The sequence below is a fragment of the Zalophus californianus genome, chromosome 1 (genome assembly GCF_009762305.2).
Source record: "Zalophus californianus isolate mZalCal1 chromosome 1, mZalCal1.pri.v2, whole genome shotgun sequence".
Taxonomy (NCBI): domain Eukaryota; kingdom Metazoa; phylum Chordata; class Mammalia; order Carnivora; family Otariidae; genus Zalophus; species Zalophus californianus.
Genome location: NC_045595.1, coordinates 147,228,564 through 147,252,077, shown reverse-complemented (window position 1 = coordinate 147,252,077; position 23,514 = coordinate 147,228,564). Strand labels below are relative to the sequence as shown.

Below are 23,514 nucleotides of genomic sequence, written 5' to 3'. Positions count from 1 at the left end.
AATGTTCTACACATGTGGTTAAATGAATAAAGAAACCATCCTAGCCCCCAAAGTAGTTTCTATCCTTTCAATATCTATCTGCCTTCATCATGTGCTTCCAACTATCATTGTATCTCCATACCTTGAGGGCAATGACTGTCTTTTACATCTTTAAATGCCAAATCTTGGCATTTAGAAGTTTGTGTATAGGAAGTGCTCAATAAATGTCTCCTCTTTAATTGTGGATTAAAATAAACTTTGCCAAAGTTTATGATTGATTTGAATTAATGACTTTATTACTTTTTTAAAAAAAGTAGGAATACTGTTGATTGCCATTAATTAAGTTGTACAATTTTAACATGCCCGAGGCATGATTCATTTTTCCAATCACAGGCTTAGTGAAATACAGTTGCCCCCTTGGTTATTAAGAAGGAACCGTATTGGTTAAGGACTTAGATTTTTGCGTCTCTGAGATCTTTGAAATGTTAAGCTCACCTTTTCACAGTTAATCTCAATCTCACACAACCTCAATTACACTGTACCTAAGGAAACTGTATGTGTGTGTATGTCTTCTGAGGAACCTGGGGGGAAACAGAAGAAAGAGGTGTGCCTTCCAGGCAAGCACGATGCAGTTTTATACATCATCAATGTGAGGGAAAATTCATGCAAGGATGCTCAACTACTTTGAATAGGCACAATAAAGCAGGCAGACAATTATTCAGAATTCTGAACAACTATGGTTTCAAAACCCTTTGAAAATGACTAAAAGAATTTTTTTCTCTTGTCAAGGATTTTGCTGAAAGAAGCGAGTCTTACAGACTAGTGTGGGAGGGGACAGTTTCTCATGTTATAAATTCTAGAATAATAATCAAGAAAGCGACTTTACTTTATCATGCCTTATTTGCAAAACAAACAGGTAAACAAAACCATGCATCAGGCATTTTAAAAATATCAAATACAATAAACATAATTATGTCAATTTTTAAAATAACAAATTAAGTAATTTTATAGAAGTTACTTAAAATAAATATTAAACCATCTCTGAAAATATACTCCATATCTTTATCAGAATAAATAAACACATACTTCTAGTTAATATATATAAACTAAGAATGTGCATAGTCCACAAAGAATCATATTTCAAGTCCATGTGGTATTTTATTATGTTGATAATACAATTCTTTTAACCACTTTCCAAATGTTGCACATTTAAGTTATTTCTAATTTTTTGTTAACACAATGTAGCTATGAAAATCTTGAACACATCTTATAGTTTGTTGTTTGGTTTTGAGTTGTTTCCTTGATATACCATTCCCCCAAATAGATTTAGAGAGTCAGAGCAATTAAATAGTTTTATATTTCTTGTTACATCATGAAAGATCATTCTCTAGAGAGAACGAACTGGAGACGTTATGTCAACTATACAGCAATAATAAAAATTAAAAAAAAAAAAAAGAAGAAGAAGAATGAACCAGAGGGACTGTCAGCTATGGCAATGTGAAGAGGTCAGTGAATCCTCTCCACAAGAAGTATACAACTAGACAAAATAATAAAAAGCAATCACCCAGGGCTCTAGAAACCAAATGGAGACAAATAATTAAGAAGTATTTATTTTTCAAAAACTGCTGGAACTGAGGGTGAGAACAGTGAGAGCCTATGGCCTGGCCTCCCATCCCCATTCCAGTTCTTACCAGCATGGAGCCGGTCAGAAACTGGCAGTTTTGCTGTCAGAGGGGGCAAACTTGTGAGTTGTGCCTTTATAAGCTAAATGTGGTGAATACAGTAGGAAATTAAGAGGGGGAAAAGTCCTCAGCTTTCTAGCCTGAGGTTGTGGACCCAGCTAGGCCAACCAGAAATTTAATGGAAATATCTAGAAATGAGAGAGCCACAGAAGGACTATAGAGAAACTATATCTCCCCATATTTCCCTGGCTGACTGGAAAACTGCTGCTGCCTGAGGAGACCAAAGAGAGACTTCAAAAAGTAAAAGCCAGGGGAGACTGGAGAACTAGCTGCAACTTTGACTGCTTCCCAACCTACACACAGATCCACTGGCAGAGGGTGGAGCCTCATGGGCCACATAGACTCAAGGGCAAACCCCAGGAAGCCAAGCTAAAAATTAAAAATAAGAATAAAAAACTGAGTATGGACATCAGAATCCACACACCACAGAGGAGAGAGATTCCATAGTTCAAATCTGGGAAATTTACTAAAACAAACAAAAACTTGGAAACATGCACCAGAATCAGGAGTTGCCACACTATATTATTGAAATTGTCCAGTATTCAACCCAAAATTACAAAATATGCAAAGAAAGAGGAAACTGACCCTGCTCTGGAGAAAAAGCAATAAAAAGAAACTGAGTGAGTGGGCCTACATGCTGGGTTTAGCAGACAGACTCCAAAGCAGCTAGTATAATAAATATACTCAAAGAATTAAATAAAAATACAACCTTAGGGGCTCCTGGGTGGCTCAGCTGGTTAAGTGTCTGACTTCAGCTCAGGTTAATCTTAGGGTCCTGGGATCAAGCCCCATGATGGGCTCCCCACTCAGCAGGGAGTCTGCCTGTCCCTCTGCCCCTCCCCCGCTCACTCTCTCTCAAATAAACAAATAAAATCTTAAGGAAAATATGATGGCAGTTACTTTCAAAATAGGGGATATCGACAGAGACATAGAAACATTTAAAAAAAAAATGATGGGCACCTGAGTGGCTCAGTCAGTTGAGCGTTGGACTCTTAATTTTGGCTCAGGTCATGATCTCATGAGATCCAGCCCTGAGTCAGGCTCCGTGCTCAGCGTGGAGGCTGCTTGTCCCTCTCCCTCCCCCCACTCTCACGCACACACACACACGCTCATGCTTTCTCTCTCTCTCTCAAATAAATAAATAAATCTAAAAAAAAGCAAATGAAAATTCTACAGTTAGAAGGTCAAATAACAGAAATAAAAACTTTACTATATGGGCTCAACAGCAGATTTGAGATGGCAGAAGAAAGTATCAGTGAACTTGAAGATAGATCAGTAGAAATTACCCAAACTGAAGAACAGAGAGGAAAAGGTAGAAGAAAAAGGAACAGAGCCTCAGAGACCTGGGGGCAATGTAAAGTATACCAATTAATGTGTAATTGGAGTCCTATAGAGATGGGAGAGAAAGAGAAGAGCAGAATAAATATTTGCAGAAATAATGGCTCCCAAATTTGATGAAAAACTTTAATCAACAGACCCAGAAGGAATGAATCCACTGGAATTGCTTCCAGCAATGTGTACATATACCTGATTACCACAGACCTATTTTTTATTTAAATTTTTGATAGCTTAATAGATGTGTGATGATATTTTAAAGGTGGTTTAATTTGTGTTCTTTGAATTAATATGATGGTCTAGTTTATAGTAGATACTATCAGCAAGTAGCATACATTTTGTGTAGTGGTTAAGAGCACAGGACCTAAAGTGAAAAGGACCTGGTTTCAAAATCTGGCTGTCTCATAACCTGAGCAAATGTTTAACTTCTCTAAGCCTCTGTAAAAAGATAATAACAATGCCTAAATCTGAGCTTAGATGAGATAATCTGTTAAGTGCTTATCTCAGTGCCAAGAACATGGACATGCTTGAAAAATACTGGCTATTTTTAGCTACCAACAATACTTAACAATTAACAATAAAAGTTTGTTGAATGAACGAGTCTGGGCATTGATTTTTCAAATGTAAACTGCATATTCATCTACACACTTCTCTTTAGTAGAATCTGGAGTTTGACCTTCCTATTTTTAAAAATAATATGCATTGGAAGGTATGCTTTTATCAGCTGTGCTTGTCAGAATAATTGTTTCCTTCTGTGACACTGTGTTGTACAAATGTTTTTTATTTCTATTTAATCAGATCCTCATTGTCTTTGATGATGTCTTCAACAGTCAGAAATATCTCTCTTGCACAGCTGTTATAAATAAGGAATTCATGGCTATATAAGGTATAAAATACAGCCCAGGTTAATCTTTTTGATTCATTTGATTTCAACAATGTTTACTCAATAGTGATTTGATTCTTATTATTGTATGACATCTGGTTTGTCACAGATTAGGTTCTTATAATAGTATAACTCTTTCTATTCTACTTTATTGATCAATGTTTCATTTTTTAAGCTAATATTTTCTCAATTGTGCATCAATTTAGCCTCTTATGAGTGTTTGTTGCATGCTGTGTACTGTGTAGGAATACTGTGATGAACATAAGGTGGAAAGACATGGCTTATGACTAAAGAAAGGCCACACTAGGGGTAAAGGAATGAAACTAATATTTCTTTTCCTTAAGACAGACAGACATGTAGGCCTGAAAACAAATGTGTAAACAAATTTGATCTAAATGCATAAAACAATGTGTTAATTCTTTATACTACTAGCATGGATCAAATGTTATGCTTGCACAGGAGAGGAAATCAGGAAAGCCTTCTCAGAGGGGGTGTAAATGGATATAAAAAATCAGATGGATTTTAAACTATAAGCTGGAGTTTTCCAGATGTAGAAGCAGGAGGTGAAGCAACTATGAAGACAGAACAGCATATGCAAAGACAGGAAGGAATAAAGAACAAGATGTGTTTAGGGCACTAGTCTAAGTGTAACTGGAAATAAGAGCGTATGGGCTGTAAGGAGACAAATGGCCAAAAAGGTAATATAGGGCAGGATTGTAAAGAACCTTGCAAATCAAACCAAGGATCTTGGACTTTAGATGGAAGAGATTAGATTCTACTGAAGGTTTTTAAGTAAGAGAGACATGATGAGAGTTTTATTTTAGAAAGACTATTCAGCGGACAATGAGAAGGAGAAACAGGATGTGGGAGAATCTGGAGGCAAGAGTCTAGTTTGCAGACTTAACAAGAGACTGGGTGCTGGATGGGAAGGGTCTGCACCAAGGTACAGGCAGTGAGGATAGAACAGAGGGAGTGGTCAACAGCTATGACATTTTACAATTGGGCAACTGGGCAGCGAGCACTTCATTGACTAAACATTACAAACTGACCACATGTTTCTCCTGAAAACCCACTGAGAAGACAGAAAAAAAATTAAATAGGCATAAATCCACAAACACAAGGAGAATGAGAGAGAAAACAAAAACAAGACTTGGAAGATGGAAAGGTGACAGAGGAATGGTAACAGAGTTAGCAGAGCAGATGAGAATGAACTCTAGGGCCTACAGAGAGGATGCTGGCAAGGAGCAGCCCAATGCACCCTGGTAGACCCCAGCAAAGTTCAAGATCAGGCAATGCCATGTCCCTGGGAAGTGCTAAGGTGCAGAGGTTTGGTTGTGAGACTGTATATGAAACAGCTGGACACCAAGAACCCTTCTTCTGCTCACAGAGCTAGGTAACAACTCCTTCTTTGCCTGACCCCTTTCCTCTGAAGAAATCAAGCCAGTGAGTGCCTGGACTTGGGACACCAGGCACAGCAAAGAGTAGGCAGATGGAGCTAGAAACTAGGGAATTAAATGAAAGTCTGTATCCTAAACAGTAAGATACCCCTAACTCCCCTACTTCCCCCTGCTCCCTGAATGCAAGCAGCCATCTGGGTGAGGCAAGAGATTAAAGGACTCTCCTCTGGAGGAACTAAAGAGTCCAGAGGAAAACCTCTAGAGAGTTGCATTTGGGGGTCTTCTGGGGTCCTCCTATGAAAAAGCTAACTTACCCCCTAATCATTCTACAGTGAGGTGCCCCAATCAACAAGCCCTGACCAGTATGTGGGTCTTCTAAACAGCTTTTTAGTATTTCACTTCTAAGTAGGAAAAGAAATTAAAGATCAACAGACATTTTAGTAAAGCCTCCAATATCAGAGAGAGAGAGAGAAAGACCAAGCCAAAGAGAAAAGGATCTAGAGAACACAGGTCAGTAAAAAGAGCAGAAAAAGGCTAGAGGGAGAATAAGTAATATTACCAGAGAGATAATATAAGCCATTGTACTCATAAAACAAGAATGAGATGATGTTCAGATTTTTTAAAAGGTGGGGGGTGGGGCACCTGGTGGCTCAGTTGGTCAAGCGCCCGACTCTTGATTTCAGCTCAGGTCACTATCTCAGGGTTTTGGGATTGAGCCCCATGTTCGGCTCCACACTCAGTGGGGAGTCTGCTGGAGATTCGCTCTCATTACCCCTTCCCCTGCTCATGCTCTCTCTCTTTCTCTCAAATAAATAAGTAAGTCTCAAAAAAAAAAAAACCCAAAAAGCATAAGGACAAATTGGGGTGAAACCAAAAGCTCTTAGAAATTAAAACCATGATAATTGTGGCATAGACTGTTGCTACCCAATCTCCCTTTTTTCCTTAGAAAAAACCCCACACAATTTCATATGAAGTAGCAAAATGAGCAGGTAAAAACATATTTCCTAGGCTTCCCTCTGAGAATAGCTAGAAAGGCTAGCAAAGTAAATTCAGGGCTATTTGGCCAGGAACAACACTCAAAGTTATATGTCAGAGCAGTCTAGGGGGGACACTACTGTGGCAGGCACCAAGGTCTAGACACTGAAGTCTGCTGATTCTGAAATCCCTGGACACTGGAGCCAGGAATGCAGTCATCCTGCAGCTAATATCAGGCTTTCAGAGAGTTCCTTGAAGTCCCCATTTATTCAGGTTTCTAGTTCCCAATTCCAGGTGTAAGGGGGCTCATCTGATTGGGAGAGCCTTGGCTTCATGCCTGAACTCTTAGCTATAGGAGAAGCTGGAAAACTGAGTATCTGACATCTTCAGTTTTGAGTGTGAAAGGCTTGTTTTGCCTCTCACCATACTTATAACACTGGAAATTCTTCAAACATAGGAAGATCATCCAATGCTGAGTTGGAAAAAAAAAAAAAGCAAAAATCTAGTATAATATTGTATCCCAAAAAATCTCTTATTCCCTGGATCTGACATAGAAGTGTGATAAAGAGAGAAATTCCAAGATAATAGTTTTGTAGCAGGCTTAGAGAACAGATAGTCTAGACTGGAACAGGATGAGAGCCATACAACAAAGGGAAAAAAAGAAATGAATATGTTAAATTTCTGAAGAATTCGAGCACTTGGAAAATAACATTAAGAGGTATTTGATATATCTGGCCAAGCATTTAGAGAAAAATGATTTTACAGAAAACCAAGCAAATAAAGAACAAGGCAATTATTAACTCCAGGAAATAGAAAAAGTTGAACAAAAAGAAAATGTAATCATAGTATAATATATGGCTCAGAGTTAAGCAAGATTTACTTAATCATGATCATATGAATATTAGCTATTAAGTTAATCAAAAACTGTGATATAAGTACTCTGGGACATTGGATGAGAAGTCAGAGTGGCATAAATGAATTAAAACTTCATTTACCATAATAGGAAGTCAAAAGATGATATCTGAAACTGACATATCAAGAAGTAGAAATACAAATACATTATTTAGTAACATGAAGGTTAATGGAAGAAGCAAGTTTTTGGTTGAAAGCGGGATTGGGCGCCTGGTGGCTCAGTCAGTTAAGTGTCTGCCTTGGAGTCAAGTCATGATCTCAGGATCCTGGGATCAAGCCCTGCATTGGGCTCCCTGTTCAGCAGGGAGCCTGCATCTCCCTCCCTCTGCTGCTCCCCCTGCTTCTGCTCTCTCACTCTCTCTGTCAAATAAATGAATAAAATCTTTAAAAAAAAAAAAAAGTAAAGAAAGAAAGGGGGGGTTTTCTGGGAGTGGGACTAGGGAGCAGAGCAGGGTAAAAGGGATGGTATAGAAGAGTGGGGGCTACTATTTCTGATTATGTTACCTTTTTAAAGATATTTTATTTTATTTTTAAGACTATTTTAGAGAGAGAGCATACGCGCATGTGTGTGTAAGCGCAGGTGCATGAGCAGGGAGGGGGCAGAGGGAGAGGGAGAGAGAGAATTTCAAGAAGACTCCGTGCAAGCACAAAGGCCAAAGTGGGGCTTGATCCCACAACCCTGAGATCATGAGCTGAGCTAAAATCAAGAGTCAGACGCTCAACCGACTAAGCCACCCAGGAACCCCAATTAGGTTACTTTTAATTCCACTTGGCTTATTAAACTGTACACTTATTACTTTGATGAAACTAAAATAATTCTTAAAATTTTAATAATGCTCCTATCATTAAAAACCTCCCACCAATTTGGAGAGAAAGAAGGAAAGCAAGTGTATGGGAGAATGTAAAGTATTTGTTTTTAGACATCTCTTTCTATGTCCCTCTGTCTCCTCCTCTTTGCTCACACTTGTCAATATAGATCTCACGGGGCCGGGTAATAGAGAGAAAAATAATGGGCTTCCAATACAGGTGGACCTGGGTATGACACCCGGCTGCGCAAAGTGTGAGCTCTGAGACTTCTCTGTGACCTCACTGGGCCTCAGGATCTTCATTTGTAGAATGGAAAAATGTAATATCTATCATATTACATGAAATAACATATGTAAAGCACCATTTTAAAATGTGGAAGACTCAAAATTATGAATTCTTTATTTCTCTCAGAATTTCTCATGCCCTGTAAGCCTCTCTTTGAGAGTCTTTCTCTGTGCCGCCATGTTTGTAGATCTGAGAAAGCAAAGCAAAGCTGTATTCCTTTAGCCATCTTTTCTCCATCCCCTCTTGCCTGGTTTGGGAGATTCATCTTCCACAGACAAAACCTACTAAGGCAGACAGTTTGTTACATTCCCACTTCTCTTGAAAGGAAAAATTGGTCTCACTTGTGTTGATATTATATCTCAGCTGATTTTTGAGTAAAATGAAATTAATGTTCAATTATTAGCCATGGCGCCCAGCTCTACCGTACAAGAGTTTCTGTTTAAAATCAACTGTAACAGAGTAGAATTACAAATGCAGCTGATGTTTGCATATAACTTTAAAAAATAAATATCACACAAAATTGACAAGGATTTTAAACCCAGGTATAAAGTGAACTGTCTAAGGGCATGAAACGGGGTTGTGATAACCAGGTAGGTGGTCACCCCAAATGAGGAGGCCCTAATGTGATTTCAAGGCACTCACCTTCTCCAGTTGGGACAGGCTGGTTGCTCGGCTCAGGGACAAGTTCAGTACATGGTCCTCCAGGCAGAACCCCTTCACTCCTGGCACTCTGCTTGTTCCAGTAGGCCTCCTGTCCCCCCCAAGAGGCAGTAGGCAATCTGTCAGAGCCCTCAGCAGGGAAGGAAGCTGGGGACTTGAGGTCCAAAAGGAAGCTATCTTGTAGGGTTTGCTTGGTGGCCTTCTTGCGGTTCCCCTTCTTATTTTCTGGGATCCCGTCACTGCCTCCTTGCCTTGGCTGGCTAGTCTCAAGTTTCCTGGTTAGCTGGAGGAGCTGATCCATGTCTTTGGTGAATTCTAGCAGAGTGCCCTCAGGGAGGCTTTGGGTCATGCCCTCAGAGCCATAGCTGGGAGCCTTCTCCAAGAGCAGGTGCTCAGAGCAGCAGAGAGCTCCTGTGCCCTCCTTGTGCACTAACTCAGGCACCTGGGGAAGGCTGCAGGGTACCATGGACAGGGAGAAGTAGGAGTAGTCCACTGCAATATACGTCAGCATGAAATTGATGGTGACGATGGGGGCTAACACATTCACCTGGCCCACAAGGACAAAGGCCATGGTCACTAAGCTGGTCAGGAAGATGGCAGCTACAGGTGTTTTATTTGGCCCTTTCTGCAGAAACAAAAATAACATGCAGGACTATGAAATTTCAGAAGAAAATCACATTACATGATAGAAATACAACTCATAATGGCCCAACCACTTCTACTATGATTCTGCCAATCAGCTAATAACTGATGGTCTACAAACTTGGGATAATAATATTCAACTCATGGGATTATTGTGAGATCAGAGCTAATGCACATAAAATGCTTGACACAGCACTGACACACAGTTGGCTCCCAACACACCATGGATATTGGTTGTATTCATAACTATTAATATGGGGCATTACCATATAGAACTTGGACTTCACAAATATTTCTCCTTTTGTCTTTCATTGGGTTTTAGCACCAGTCTTGGAAATCAGAGTGGTGCAAAGTTCCCAGATTATAATGGAGAAAAGGACCTGAAGGGGAATGGCAGACTCTGGAAGATGGGACAGAATCACTGGCGGCTGTGGTGGGCAAATTGTGAAACTAAACATACACATGCTCCCACACATGCACTCACACACGTCTGTTATTAATGGAGGTGAGTATGGGGACCTGCAGGAGAACAGGAGTGGAAAATACATGCTAACTCCATAGAATCTGTCACTCCACAGAAACTATTCATCGCAGTCATTCAAATGGTTCCTGGGCTCAAAGCAATAATCACTTCTGGGTCCTCATCTTCCTTGACCTAAGAACTACATTAGCCCCAGCTGATCACTCCTTGGTCTTTGAAAGACTTTCTTTGCCTTGCTTCTCCTGATTTGCCACCCTCCTCGTTAGTTTCCAGGACTGGCTTCTCCATATCTCTGAAATCTACATTTAAAGTAGCCCAGGGCAGGAGGGTAGGGGGATGGGGTCACAGGGTGATGGGCATTAAGGAGGGCTCATGATGTAATGAGCACTGGGTGTTACATGCAACTGATGAATCACTGAACTCTACCTCTACATTATATTTTACACTAGTCACTATATGTTAACTAATTGAATTTAAAAGTAAATAAATAAATAAAGTTGCCCAGGGCAGGGCACCTGGATGGCTCAGTTTGTTAAGCATCTGACTCTTGATTTTAGCTCAGGTCATGATCTCAGCGGCTCAGCTCATGGAGCCTGGTTGGGATTCTCTCTCTCCCTCTCCCTCCATCTAAAAAAAAAAAAAAGTAGCCCAGGGCTCCATCTTCAGGCCCTTTCTATTCTCTATCTATATTCCCTTCCTAGGTGATGTCAACTAGGCTCCTGACTTTAAATACCAGTGTTATGCTCTTAACTCCCACATCTGAATCTCCAGCCTGAAATGTGCTCCTGAAATCTAGACTTTAATATTCAACTGTCTACTCAACATTTCCAGTTGATGTCTAATAGGATCTCAAATGATCCAAACCAAACTGCTCACCCCCCAATCTCCCACCCATCAAATCTACTTCTTCTATAGGCTCTGTCTCAGAAAATAGCAATTCCATCCTTCCCGCTGCTCAGTCACGCAAAATTCTTGATGCCTTTTCTCATCCTCTCAATCTCCATCAGCAAATGCTGTCAGCTTGACCCTTAGATCTACACGGGATCTCACCACTGCTTCCCCCTCCTTTACAGCCAACAGTCTGCAAGGGGAGGGGCAGACCTGGAAGCCACTTCCAGATCAGACCTGTAAACCCGCCACATGTGTTCCTCCAGGTGCATTCCCCCTTCCTGACGGTCAGAAGAGAGAGCAACCTTCGAAATCACAGGATGAAGGCAAAGTCATCAGCCTGAGTCTCCGAGGGTCAGAGCCCCTGTTGACCCAAAACACCTGCCCAAGAGCTTCAGAGTAAAATTCTGGGAGGAAAAAATAAGAAGTAAAAATACACTTTTACTGACTTTGAGGATTACATTTTTGGGTAGATTTGCTACAGCTGTTTAACATACTCTAACAATAAAACTATTAAGAATAAAGTAAATCCTTAGAAACTGCAGAGAACTTAAAAGAAGGGTGTTAGGTAAGCTGAAGGAAATGCTAATGATCCAGGCCAAGACGTTGATAAGGGCAGCTTGTGAAGTGTTAATAACAGTCAAACACGAACTTCTGTGACCAAAAGACATCGTCAAGGATGAAAAAACAAGCCACAGAATGGGAAAAGATATTTGCAACACATACGGCTGACAGAGGGTAACCCAGAATATCAAAGAATCCTTATAAAATAATTAGAAGACAGACAATCCACTAAAAAAAAAACCCAAAAAACACAAAAAATGAGCAAAAGAATGTCTATTAAACATATGAAAGTTACCCAACCTCATTAAGTAATCAAGGAAATGCAAATTAAAACCCCAGGGAGATTCCATTAAACCCCACCAGATTGGCAAGAATTAAAAAGTATGATAATATCAAGCACTGGAACAAACACAGAGGGATAGGAACACTCATCCACTGCTGATAGGCGTGTGAATTAGTACAAGTACTTTGGAAAAAGAGTTTGGTATTATCTAGTAAGTGGAAGTGTACATACCTTATAGCTTACCAAACGGGTATATAGTCCGGAAGAGCTCTGCATGTGAACCTGCCTACTAGTATAAGAACGTTCATGGTACTGTCTGTAGCAGTCCCAAATCGGAAACAACCCAAGCGTCCATCAACAGCAGAACGGAAAAATAAATTCCAGCAAATGAGGAAATGCTAGATAGGGATGATAATAAACAAGTTGCTGCTCCAAGCAAAAATGTGGATGGATCTCATAATGTTGAGTGAAAGAGGCATGCCACATTTATACAAAGTTTAAAAACAGGCAAAATCAAACAATTCTGTTTAGAGATGCATATGTAGCAAGCAAACCAGGGGTCAGCAAACCATGGCTCCCGGGCCATCTGGCCACCACCTGTTTATGCATGCCCACGAGCTAAGAAAGGTTTTACATTCTTAAACAGTTGGGGGAAAATAATCAAAGGAAGAGGAATATTTTAAGACACACGAAAATCCCATGAAATTCAAATTTCAGTGTCCATAAAAATGTTTGATTGGAACACAACCACACCTACCCCAGTAGGTGTGTCTGTCTGTGGCTGCTTCTGAGGTACAACTGCAGAGTTGAATCGTTGTGACACAGACCATAGGGCCTGTGGAGTCTAAAGTACCATTTGGCCCTTTTCAGAAAAATTTTGCCCACTCCTGGGTAAAGCCATAAAAAAAGCAAGGAAATTTTGATCACAGAAGTCAGGGCAGGAGTTATAGCTACCATGGGGAGAGGGACGGGGCTCGGAGTAGAGAGGGCACGTGGGGGGTGGCATGCAGGGGCTGGGGGTTTCACTGCAGTTATTCTTTAAACTGTTCCTATTGGTTCTATGCTCTTTTCTGTATGCTGAATATCTCTCAAAAAAAAAAAAAAATTGGGGGGGGGAACGCCTGGGTGGCTCAGTTGGTTAAGCGTCTGCCTTCAGCTCAGGTCATGATGCCAGCGTCCTGGGATCAAGCTCCGCTTCGGGCTCCCTGCTCAGTGGGGAGCCTGCTTCTCCCTCTCCCACTCCCCCTGCTTGTGTTCCCTCTCTTGCTGTCTCTCTCTGTCAAATAAATAAATAAATAAATAAAATATTTTTTAAAAAATTGTTTTTTAAGTAGTTTCCATGCCCAGTGTGGAGCCTAATGTGGGGTTTGAAGTCATGACCCTGAGATCAAGACCTGAGCTGAGATCAAGAGTTGGCTGCTTACCTGACTGAGCCACCCAGGCGCCCCTCTCTCAAAAAAAAATTTTTTTTAAGATTTTATTTATTTATTTGACAGAGAGACAGAGCGAGAGAGGGAACACAAGCAGGGGGAGTGGGAGAGGGGGGTGTGGGAGAGGGAGAAGCCAGCTTCCCACGGAGCAGGGAGCCCGATGCAGGGCTCGATCCCAGGTCCCTGGGATCACGACCTGAGCCGAAGGCAGATGCTTAACGACTAAGCCACCCAGATGCCCCTCAAAAATTTTTTTATGTTTTAAAATTAAAAAAAAAATTATACCACACACTTCTATTTATTTATTTTTAAAGATTTTATTTATTTATTTATTTATTTATTTATTTATTTATTTATCTGTCAGAGAGAGAGAGAACAAGCAGGGGAAGCTGCAGGCAGAGGGAGAAACAGGCTCCCCACTGAGCAGGGAGCCCAATGCGGGACTCGATCTCAGGACCCTAGGATCATGACCTGAGCTGAAGGCAGGCGCTTAACTGAATGAGCCCCCCAGGTATCCCTCAAAACATTTTTTAAAGTTTATTCTCTCTCCCATTAAAAAAGAAAATGTGCTAATAAAATCAAATCATATGTAAAGAAGCTTTGGGGAGAAAAAAATTTCAAAGTTAAAGGGCAAGTTGACAAACTAGAGAAAACATTTCTAATACATATCACAGTTACCCTCCCTAACAAAAGAAGAGCTTCTAGCAATTGAGAAGGAAAAGACGAACAATCCCAGAAAAAAAAATTTTTTTAATTAAAAACTTATAAAACATACAAATATAAATGACTCTAAGAGGAAATGATGTCCAACCTTGTTCATATAAGAGTAATGCAAACCACAAGCATCCCGAGATGCCATTTCTCACTACACAACTGGCAAAAATTCACATCTGACAATGAACCATGATTGCTAACAATGTGGTACGCAGGGCAAACAGCGGTCTACACACCCTATGTCTAAATATTCACAATTGCAAACCAAGCTAACAGACTGTTAAAGCAAACGTGTTCTATCCTCCTTACTTTGCAAACACAGCTTCAGCACAACGGGGAAGGCCAGGTTCAAGTTTAGAATCCTTGCGCTCCTCAGAGTTCCCCAGTGGAGGGTGGCTACCCGCAGATCTCCCCCCTTCCCTTCCCAGACCATACCATGGGGGTCTCACACCCACATGTGGACTGTGACCCATTCCCTGGTCCCAGAAAGGACAGGCCCAGAGAAGTGGCCCTTGCAGACCCTGGATGTGGGTTGTAGAACATCTGGGCAGAGAATTCCAGGCAAGAGTGCAAAATGATCCAGTGCAGCACACCTAGACCATCCAGGAGTGGGGCATGGGATCCAGGTGGGCATGTCCCCTTGTTCTCATGAACTTCTTATCCCAACGACCAGAACAGAGTCCTAGAAATCAGGGTGTTTGTCCTGTGTCTAAGAGTGATGCTGGCTGTCGGGACACAGCCTGTTATACATTACTGGTAGAAGCACAAAATGATACAAATCCTATGAAAGTAGTTTTGGCAATATCTATTAAAATTAAAAATGCAGGGCGCCTGGGTGGCTCAGTTGGTTAAGCGACTGCCTTTGGCTCAGGTCATGATCCTGGAGTCCCGGGATCGGGTCCCGCATCGGGCTCCCTGCTCAGCAGGGAGTCTGCTTCTCCCTCTGACCCTCTTCCTTCTCGTGCTCTCTATCTCTCATTCTCTCTCTCTCAAATAAATAAATAAAATCTTTAAATAAATTAAATTAAATTAAAAATGCATTTACCCTTTGCCACAGCACATCCACTTATGAAACTTTATCCTACAGATATATCTGCACGTAAAATAATTACACATGCACACATACAAAATTATTCCTTGTAATACTGTTTACTGGAAGCCACACAGGGTTGATCTCTAGGAACAGGTTAAATAAGCTATGGTAACTCCACAAGATGAAAAAAGAATGAAAAAGTGCTCTCAACATCCATATGAAAAGATGATTTCCAAGCTATATTAAAAGAAAAAAAGCAAGGTATAGGACAATGTATTAGAATACTATCTTTGTGTAAAAAAATAGAAGGATTCATAAAAAACTAATAAAAACAGCTACTGATAGGGTAAGGATGCGGGTGAAGAAAGAGATAATAAAAGAGTCATGATAGGAGCAAAAGTTCTCAATGTATGTATACCTTTTATATCATTCTTGGTTTGGAGCCCTGTGTATATAGTACCTAATAAAAATACATGAAATTACAGAGAAGCCTTATACGACATAGAAGACACAGACAGGACGGTCGGAGCCCCCGGCCGGCCCATGCCGACCGACGGTAAGAAGAGCAGGATGGTAAGGGAGGACTGGTGGCCCTAACGGCGAGGGGTCTGGGGTGGAAAGGGGGTGGGGAGGGCCTCTGTGGTGCTCGATCTCATAAAAACCACATTATTGGGAGGTGGGGTTCTCTCTCTATTTCGCTTTTGTCATCCCTTAGGTTTTAGGAATGTCTCATTCAATCATTCCATGACTCAATCAAGCTACACTGTATCAGTGAGAGTTCAGGTAATGAGGACCGACAGGGGCCCAGAGGCCCAAAGTGTGGGAAATTGGCGTAGAGCATCCCCAAAGGGAAGGCGAATCTCAAGGGCAGAGTTAGAGCTGCAAGGTCCAATGCCCCTCCTCCTCAGGAGATTTTTTTTCCTTCTATCCTGAACTTAAAGGGTCCTGAATTTGTTTTTATTAAAGGATGTGATACTCCCTTTCCCTGCTGCTCAGGGTCCCAGATGTCACGATGACAGTTAGCCCACCCAGGGCTAAGGGGTCCTGGTGGCTGTGACACTGACAGATGCTTTGTCCAACTGGCCCCGACCTCAGGCGGCCAGAGGACAGGGGTGAGAGAATGACCTTTGCATTCATTCTCATTTCTCCCACTCTGAAGAACTTGACTACTGGCTCTAATCAGAGAGACTTAAGCAATTTATTGGCTGATAATCAGGTTCACAGCAAAAGGTCCCTTTCTCAAAAAAAAAAAAAAAAAGGTCGCTTACCCCTTGCCCCAAACAGGCCAGCGCAGGAATGACTTTCTCCTGGGCAATGCACTGCAGGATCCGGGGAGCTCCGTAGAGTCCTCCCATACAGGAGGCCAGGGATGAAATGTATAAGCCCAAAAGGAACAGGAAGCCTACCAGGGACACCTGTATGAGGAAGCAGTTTCATTACCCAATGCCAGAATCCACTTGTCCCCTTCCGCTCCCCTAGCACCCACCCATCTGCACCCCATCGATCATTAGTCCTCTAGATTCAACCTCTTGGATAGGTTTCCAACATTCCCAGACCCACCCCCACTTTATTCATACCATGACTTTTCAGTTTGGCCCACCATCACCTCTTGTGTGGATGACACAGGGTCTCAAATTGAGCATGCACCAGACTCATCTAGAGGGCTTGTTGCCCTCCAACAGACGAATTGATAAAGAAGATGTGGTCCATGTATACAATGGAATATGACTCAGCCATCGGAAAGGATGAATACCTTTTACATCAACATGGATGAGACTGGAGGAAATGATGCTAAAAATAAGTCAAGCGGAGAAAGTCACCTATTCTATGGTTTCACTTATTTGTGGAACATAAGGAACAGCATGGAGCACATTAGGAGAAGGAAGGGAAAAATGAAGCGGGGGGAACCGGAGGGGGAGACGAACCTGAGAGACTGTGGACTCTGAGAAACAAACTGAGGGTTCTAGAGGGGAGGGGGGCGGGGGATGGGTTAGCCTGGTGATGGGTATTAAAGAGGGCACATGCTGCGTGGAGCACTGGGTGTTACACGCAAACAGTGAATCGTGGAACACTACATCAAAAACTAATGATGTAATGTATGGTGATTAACATAACATGATAAAATAAAATTAAAAAAAAATACAGATTCCTGGTCCCCACCTCAGGGTTTCTGATTAAGTAGGTCTAGGAAAGGGCCCAAGAATTTGGATTTCCAACAAGCTCCCAGTTGATGCTGATGCGGAGGGTCTGGGGAGCACACTTTGAGGACCACTAGCTAACTGCAATGCGAATTGGCCTCCCGCCTCTAAGCTCCGCCCACTCTGAATTGTCCCCAAGCCTCCACCAGAGTGACCTCTCTAAATTCAAACCTAATCAGAATGCCACTGCCACAGAAATATCAATGGCTTCCCACCGCCTTGGCATCCTCAGCCCTTCCTGGTCTGTGGCCTTTGTAGTCCCACGTGCCACACACTCAGACTTTTTGTCAGCACACTTCCCTGCCTGCTGCCACCCTTTGTCCATGCCTATTGCACACAGGTGTGCTTTAAGACTCAGCCCAACCCTCTCCTCCCCCATGAGACCTTCCCCCAGCCCCTCACAGCAGTGGCTACTCCTTAGGGCCCCACAGCACCTCAGCCTGAGCTTGGGGAGCACCTAGCACGCTGTGTCCCCTAGAAGCCCCAGAGGCCTCATTTCTTCAGGGCTCCTGTCTTGCTCATCCTAGTATCCTTGGTGCCAACACAGAGCTACAAATGCCGAATGGATGAGTGAATGAGCTCCATGACCCAAGTGGCCCACAGGTCACTAACAGAGTCAGAGAGGGCACAGTTGTTCTGCTTGGTGTCGACTTGCAAAGATCAGCGCTGCTGGCCACGCAGCTGGGCCACAGGCTGTGGGTCAGGAACCCGCCCCACCTTCCTGAGCCGGCCCTCCTCTGGACCCACTGGGAAGTGGCCCTGCTTTCTGATTATTTGAGGTACCCTTCTCCATTCTACTTTACTACAGGCACGGCGGCCAGAACTGTGTGTTCCAAGTGCTCATTTGTCCAGCTATCACAGATGGGTTAGCTCTAATTTGCATGGTCTTGTCACATCCTTCATGATGATGCTTCTTCACCTCACTTTTTATGTCCCTGCTTTAGCAGTCACTGGGTCAGTGGCATCGAGCTACATGGGATACCAGCTTCTGGCTAGACCTCTTTCCTGGCTCATAAATTGCGGAAAACCTGCACCAGCCAGGATTCCTGATCAGAAACAATATATTTTTAAAAGAACATATTTGTAGGACACTAGAGGTTTACATCACGTGGCTGAAAGATCAGGTGTGGAAAAGAACAAGACCCAAGCCTAGAGGTGCAACTGGGACTCTGGAAGAGGAACGGTCTGGCCAGGAAGCTACCAGCACCCTGCTGCCCTGTGGATAAATTCCCATCATCCCTTCTTCGTTGCCTCATTCATGATACTTGGAGCATCTGATGGGTCTAACCTAGATCACATGCCCTAACAGGGCCACAAAGGGACGGGCAAGAGAGGGGCTTGGAGGCTCACTCCCTCCAAGATCATATATAGGTGGAATGACCCCCAAACGGTCAGGGATGCTAGGGGCCTGATGGACATGACTCAGGTCCACTACAGAGCCTAACTTGTCCCTCATTTCAATGTGGATTACTTTTCCCTAAACGCATGACCTCATCTCATCCCCAGTGAATGTCCCCTGTATATTTTCTTCATTGTCACCAGCGTAACCCCCACCTGTGTTGTAGTCCGTGACACGAGGGGGCTCTCCTGCAGTAGAGCATCGGCTCCTGCTGCTTGTGCGTCCCGCCCCTGCCCCACCACACCACAGGCTCCACCGTGCCCGCGAAATTCGGGAGGCTTCGCGACTCATGCCCTGGATGCCTCACAAAATCGTTAGATAAACTGCTTCCATTATCAACCCCTGATCCATTCTGGGATGCAGTCCTTCACCTCAAACGTTTGTTTCTGTTTTCATGACCAAACACATCTTGTATTCATTAGTTTTAAAAATACCTAGACTCAGGGTGCCTGGCTGGCTCAGTGGGTGGAATATCCGACTCCTGATCTCGGGGTCATGAGTTTGAGCCCCACATTGTGGGTAGAGATTACATTGAAAAAAAAATACATAGGTTCTGTGATAAAATTTTATCAAAAGCTTTTAGAAAATGCAACTAGGAGTTCTCCACTCCAGCTATACCAAAGAATCAGTCCAAGAGGTTTGGCTTTATCAGTGGTTGGGTGGCGCACAGACGTCGTTGATTTTTCAAAAACCCTCCAGGCAATTCTAATGTGCATCCAGGGTAGAGAACCGCTGGGCAAGGTGCATTGGAACCACTGCACTGTCCCTTCAGAGACTTCTCCAGGAGACATGGTATCTCCTTGCAGAAATTTTATTGCTTCTTATCCAAAAGCTTATATATATTTGTGTTAAAAAAAAATTTGTTTTCGGGCGCCTGGGTGGCTCAGATGGTTAAGCGTCTGCCTTCGGCTCAGGTCATGATCCCAGGGTCCTGGGATCGAGTCCCGCATCAGGCTCCCTGCTCCTTGGGAGCCTGCTTCTCCCTCTGCCTCTCTCTCTCTCTCTGTCTCTCATGAATAAATAAATAAAAAGTTTTTTTTAAAAAAATTTGTTTTCATCGAAAGCCTGTCCATTACTCAGGTTGGAAGTGAGACTGCCCAGTCTGGCTTCCTCCTCGTGTGGCGCTGACCCAGGAAACTGGAGTCTCTAGTACCAGGTGCTACAGAGATGCCCATGGTTGCCTTCCCACAGACACTCCCTGGGACTCCTGCAGAACCTCTGGGCTGGGGATCAGAGAGGGGACTGTCCAGGCACAGTGACTTGTTGATGTCCAGTGTGGCAACTGTGTTTACAATGATCTGTTCACTCGACAATCTTTTATATAAAACGGTTATTCTGTCAGTTTTCTGAAAAATAAATGAGATGTTGGTTGTCGTGTGCGGATCAATTATAAAAACTCCATTCTCTCTCTCTCCCACGTGTATCCTGTCTCTTCCTTCCCGTCATCCATCCACGGGAGCATTCGCTGAGGACAGGTGACAGACCTGGCCCCCTCTAGGCACAGGGTAAGACATTATAGGTTCAACAGTGAACTACACAGCTTTGCTTCCAGCCCTCGTAGAATTTAATCACTTTCTCTCTTCATATGGAACTGTGAGCTTGCGAACTATGCCCGTGGAGACGAAGTGAGCATTTACTTGAGCAGATGTGTGTCAACAGTTTTTAGGGGGAAAAAAAAGTACACCTCTGTCATACAGCTGTTTGAGCAAAAAAGCTCTCTATCTTTCCAAAATTATCTGAGGTATGAACTACCCTAACTTCTTCCTTCAGTAACTCCTGATGAAAATTATAATTCCATCTCCTTGCTTTTTGTATTTTATGCTGGCTACCATCAGAGCTTCAGTCCTGGAGAAATCCCACCTGTCCACCCGCCGTTCCCTTCTCTTGAAGGATCGCATTCAAAGTCATTTGCAAGGTGCTCATCCTGCCTCATCCAATTCCTACGGCCCCTTGATATTAGTGAGGAGTACATCCTGAAACTCTTACAATCCCAAATTGTCTCATGGTCCCCTAGTTTTCTCCTGCATCAGATTTCCACAGACAAGAGTTTCCTCATACTGTCCCAACTTCACAAAAGGACCGATATCTCAACTTTCAGTCAAGTTTCCTCTCACTTGACAGCCATTTTCCAGAAGGGAATAAAGTTGGCTTCACCTCCTGAGAGACAGCTCTGTGTCCATGAGGCAGAGCAGAGGACAGCCAGGCTGGGCTGGATGGGCAAGGCTGAGCAGCTTCCTCCTTCACCAGCTGCCAACCCTGCCCCGCCCCCCCCGCCGCCGTGGGCGCTCCAGGTCCCTCCTGAACACCTGAAACCATGACTGTCAAATCTAAGAATGATTAGAGTTTACTTGGTGGGATACCTCCTTTTTAACAAAGATGCTTTGGGGGTACTTTTCCTACTCAGTTTGTTCTTATTTTGCTGGTTGGCAAGCTCCACGCTTCCTAAAGTACTTGGTCTTTTTGATGTTTAATAAACTTCTTTTTTTTCCTGGACTGTATACAAGTTTATTCCAAAACAGTTATTTAATCTATTTAGTTTTACCTCTGCTAACACCTGTTCTTCATACAATTCCTCTTTCTATAACTGGATAATATTGGGATTGACTCTTTTTTTTTTTCCTATCCAGTTAAATACGGTGGATTTGTAGGAAAAAAATATGTCCTACCTATAAGGTTATCCCCATTAAGGAGTGTTCAGAGGAGTCAATATTTAGTAAGTACCTACTGTGTACCAAGTATTGTGCTTTACACAGATTACCTCAGAGCCACCGCAACGTACTAAAGACTTTTGAAAAAGCGTAACACTACAGGGCAGCTTGTTGGCTCTGTCGGTAGAGCAGGCAACCCTTGATCAGGAGGGTTGTGAGTTCAAGCCCTTTGTTGGGTGTGGAGCCTACTTAAAAAAAAAAAAATAAAAGTATAACGCTATGGAGACTGACACCCAAGAACCAGGCTAAAGTTTTTGTGGGGTAGGAATATAAAGCAAAAAAGAAACTTCTTAGAGAAACCGTAGGCTGGGAAGACAAATAATTAGAAATAGATCTGAGAAGCTGCAGGAAACCAAAAAAGAAACAGATGAACTGACCAGCTGCAGGTCAGTGGAAAGGAATTCAGGGCAGCCAGCAGCCACTGAAGATAAGCGTTCTGGCAGAAAGCACCGTGGAGCTTCCTGAGAGCCAGCACCAAGGGGAGCGTCCTGGAGGCCTGCCTGGTCTCTGCCCCAGGGTGAGACCCTCAGGACACACAGACCAGACTGAGGAGGCCTCGCTTCCTCAGGGCCCAGGACAGCTCTGAACCCAGGCCCCAGCTAAGATGTGCAGCTGAGATGAACAATGACCCCGAGGGTGGGAAGCCGTGTCGACGGACCACGGAGGAGACTGCGCGCTCACACCTCTGACCTGTGCGGGTAGCACCACCCCCCTTCTCCAGGCGCTGCTAGTAAAACCTTCTGTGGCCCAGCTCACTGCTGAGTACAGACCTGCTACTGCAGCCGAGTCAGTCCCAAGGAGGGACGTCAGAGAGCAAAAAAGGAGGAAAGCCAAGGTTGGAGGCTTCGGTGGGGTGGCAGGGGGTAAATCCTGTGCAGTCGCCTTTGCAGGGGGGAGTCTGGGGGGGCAGCAGCACAGCACAGTGCCCCTTTCTGGAGTTGCCCTGCTGGGTTCTGTCACTGTACACTTACTTGCTGTACCAGCCCCTGTTTGCTACTGAGAACCAAGAGCAGTATCTTTCCTGACTTTACAGGCTTTACAACCGCCTCTTCTAAGAAACGGTCTATTCCCCTCCAAAACCCGAACCCTCCACCTCTCCCCCTGGTGTGCACACAATGGCACTCCCACATATTAGTGCCCAGCGTGGTTTAGCAAGTGCCCCCACCAGCTAAATGTTCGCCCACCTGTTTCAACGCCTAGGACAGGTGGCAGTCCAAACAAGCTTCCACCAGCTCAGGTGGCTATTATTAGTGGTGGAATTTCCACCCGCAAAGGCTTTCCCGAGCTGTCCATGGAGATGTTTTTACTCTCCTGTGGTGGTCTTCCTTGGATACAGGCTGCCTACCCTCCCGTATACCTGTTCTTAGTTCTCTCTGCAAAGGAGGGGAAGGAGGGGGAGAGAGGAGCCCCAGACCAAGGCATAATTTGCCTTGTTCCATCCCCATCAGAACCTCAAATGGTTAAAAGGACCTCTGTGAGGGAATCTACTATAAAGGAACCCGCTTTAGGGGCAGGCTGAGCTAGCTAGCCACTGGCAAGTTGCAGACCACAGCAGGCAGACCTCCTGGTCAAAGCGTCAGCTGTTCCCTGAGGTCTTTAATTCCTCTGACACAGCCAAGCTTTTCATTCCACGATTAGAGAAAAGACCCGTGGGAGATGAAACTCAAGACGGAAGCTTGCATGTAGGTATAAATAAGGGCCGCAGATTCCTTCCCTGAGAGGAGGCATCTCGCTGGGGGTCTAAGACCTTGCTCCCGGGAAGGGGGTGGAGAGAGTGTCCTCACCACCTGAGCTGCTCCACCTTTCGAAACCTGCTTTCAGAGTCAAGACCCCTGAAAACAGAGATCATCTTTACATTGTCACCTACGTATCTTAAAAAGAAAACCTGTGCTAATGTGGAAACCAAGCCCAAATGTAGCTCTAAAAAGAGAGTTCAGAGTTTCCTGCCCCAGGCTGCCCCAGTCAGTGGTCCTTGGTGAAGATCAGCAAGGTGGCTTTGCAAAGCCTCACACCAACAGAAAGTGCTACTTTCTCCCAAAATCTGAGCAGAAACACTCGGGAGTTAACTACGAAAACTTGCCTACCCTTCTACATTTCTCTGATAAATGACAGGAATCTCAGGGTCCCCTTTTCCTCCAAGAACTTAAGGGAATGTAGGAGTTTTTGGGGATTTCCAGAAAAGCATCTGGGAATCTTATT

At 43.5% G+C, this 23,514-nt stretch overlaps 1 protein-coding gene across 1 annotated transcript in view; it reads right to left on the bottom strand.

Annotated features, from left to right (window-relative positions):
* SLC12A8 (solute carrier family 12 member 8) overlaps positions 1-23,514 on the bottom strand; it is a 149,792-nt gene that overhangs the window by 21,156 nt on the left and 105,122 nt on the right. The window contains exons 9-10 of the mRNA XM_027585025.2: positions 16,279-16,425; positions 8,958-9,600 (exon numbers count right to left, since the gene is read on the bottom strand). Coding sequence (XP_027440826.1) covers positions 8,958-9,600; positions 16,279-16,425 — 790 coding nt within the window. The remainder of the gene's footprint in view (positions 1-8,957; positions 9,601-16,278; positions 16,426-23,514) is intronic.